Source organism: Solanum stenotomum, chromosome 1, assembly GCF_019186545.1.
Source record: "Solanum stenotomum isolate F172 chromosome 1, ASM1918654v1, whole genome shotgun sequence".
Classification (NCBI taxonomy): Eukaryota; Viridiplantae; Streptophyta; class Magnoliopsida; order Solanales; family Solanaceae; genus Solanum; species Solanum stenotomum.
The window spans coordinates 64,756,550-64,757,670 of NC_064282.1; the positions used below are offsets into that span (position 1 = coordinate 64,756,550).

The 1,121-nt window shown below is 42.8% G+C and overlaps 1 protein-coding gene across 1 annotated transcript in view; it reads right to left on the reverse strand.

The window, feature by feature from the left end:
• The window catches only part of LOC125855306 (uncharacterized), a 14,082-nt gene extending 13,379 nt beyond the window's left edge, over positions 1 to 703 (reverse strand). Inside the window, exon 1 of the mRNA XM_049535022.1 lies at positions 101 to 703. Coding sequence (XP_049390979.1) covers positions 101 to 703 — 603 coding nt within the window. The remainder of the gene's footprint in view (positions 1 to 100) is intronic.
• Between the last annotated feature and the right edge of the window lie 418 nt (positions 704 to 1,121).

The window sequence follows — 1,121 nt, forward strand, 5'->3', positions numbered from 1 at the left end:
TGAGCTAGTTACATTTTGGGAGTAGTATAGAGCACCGATATGGGGACGAGTTTGAGTTCAAAGATTTCAAAGTCTTTATAAACCTCTCATGACAACTAACTATAAATTCATATGCATCCTCAGTTAAGTCACTAGTATAAGTCGGAAGATTCATTAGTCTGAACTTCTCAAACATTTTTTGTTCATCAACGGTCATGGATGGCCAGTTCGCCAAGTGTGATGCAATACCTGACAATTCCATACTATCTAAACGGGGAGCTACAATAACAACTGGCTGAGTCTTGGGAGTCTGAGAATCTGGAGCAACCATCGGATCTGGAGTCTGACCTCCAACACGGGTCTGTGAGGCATCATAGGTGACAGGCAAAGTTCCCGCCTGAGCCATCCCCTCTAGAAGTCCTAACTTACGAGCCAAGGTATCTTGAAGCACTAGGGTGGCAATAATACTAGGTGGAGCCTGAGTTGGTCCATCCCCCTCAACACGATCCTGCACATCCCCATGAATAACATCTGCATCATCAGGAGATACTGTCCTATCATGGCCTTGGGTAGCTATTGGTACTTGTCCTTCCACAAGTGCTGCAATACGGCCCCTACCCCGACCTCGACCTCGTCCCCTACCTCTGCCTCCGATAGTGCTCCCAAAAGAAGGCACGAAAATAGGCTCCTGATCACCACTTGCAGATGTATGAGTTCTCACCATTTGAGAGAGAACGAGATATCAAAATTAGAATTTCAACAAAGTCAAGTGTGCACGATAAGGAATGAAAGAACATAATTTTCCTAAATGTACTATAACCTCTCGAAGATAGGTATGGACGTCATCATACCGATCCGCAAGACTCTACTAGACATTGTTATTGTACTCATGAGACGATGAACCTTCTGATACCAAATTGTCACGGCCAAAAATTACAAGTCGTGATGACAGCTATGTTCCCAACCAATAGGTAAGCCAACCCAATAATTTTACCAATTTAGCTAAATAATGAGGTAGAAAAAATAAACATCGCGTAAAATGTCTATAACGCTAAGTCCTTCATAAATACGAAATGCGGAAAACTAGAATACCACCCAAGAATTGGTGTCATAAGTACAAGAGCTTCTAAAATACGGTGCAA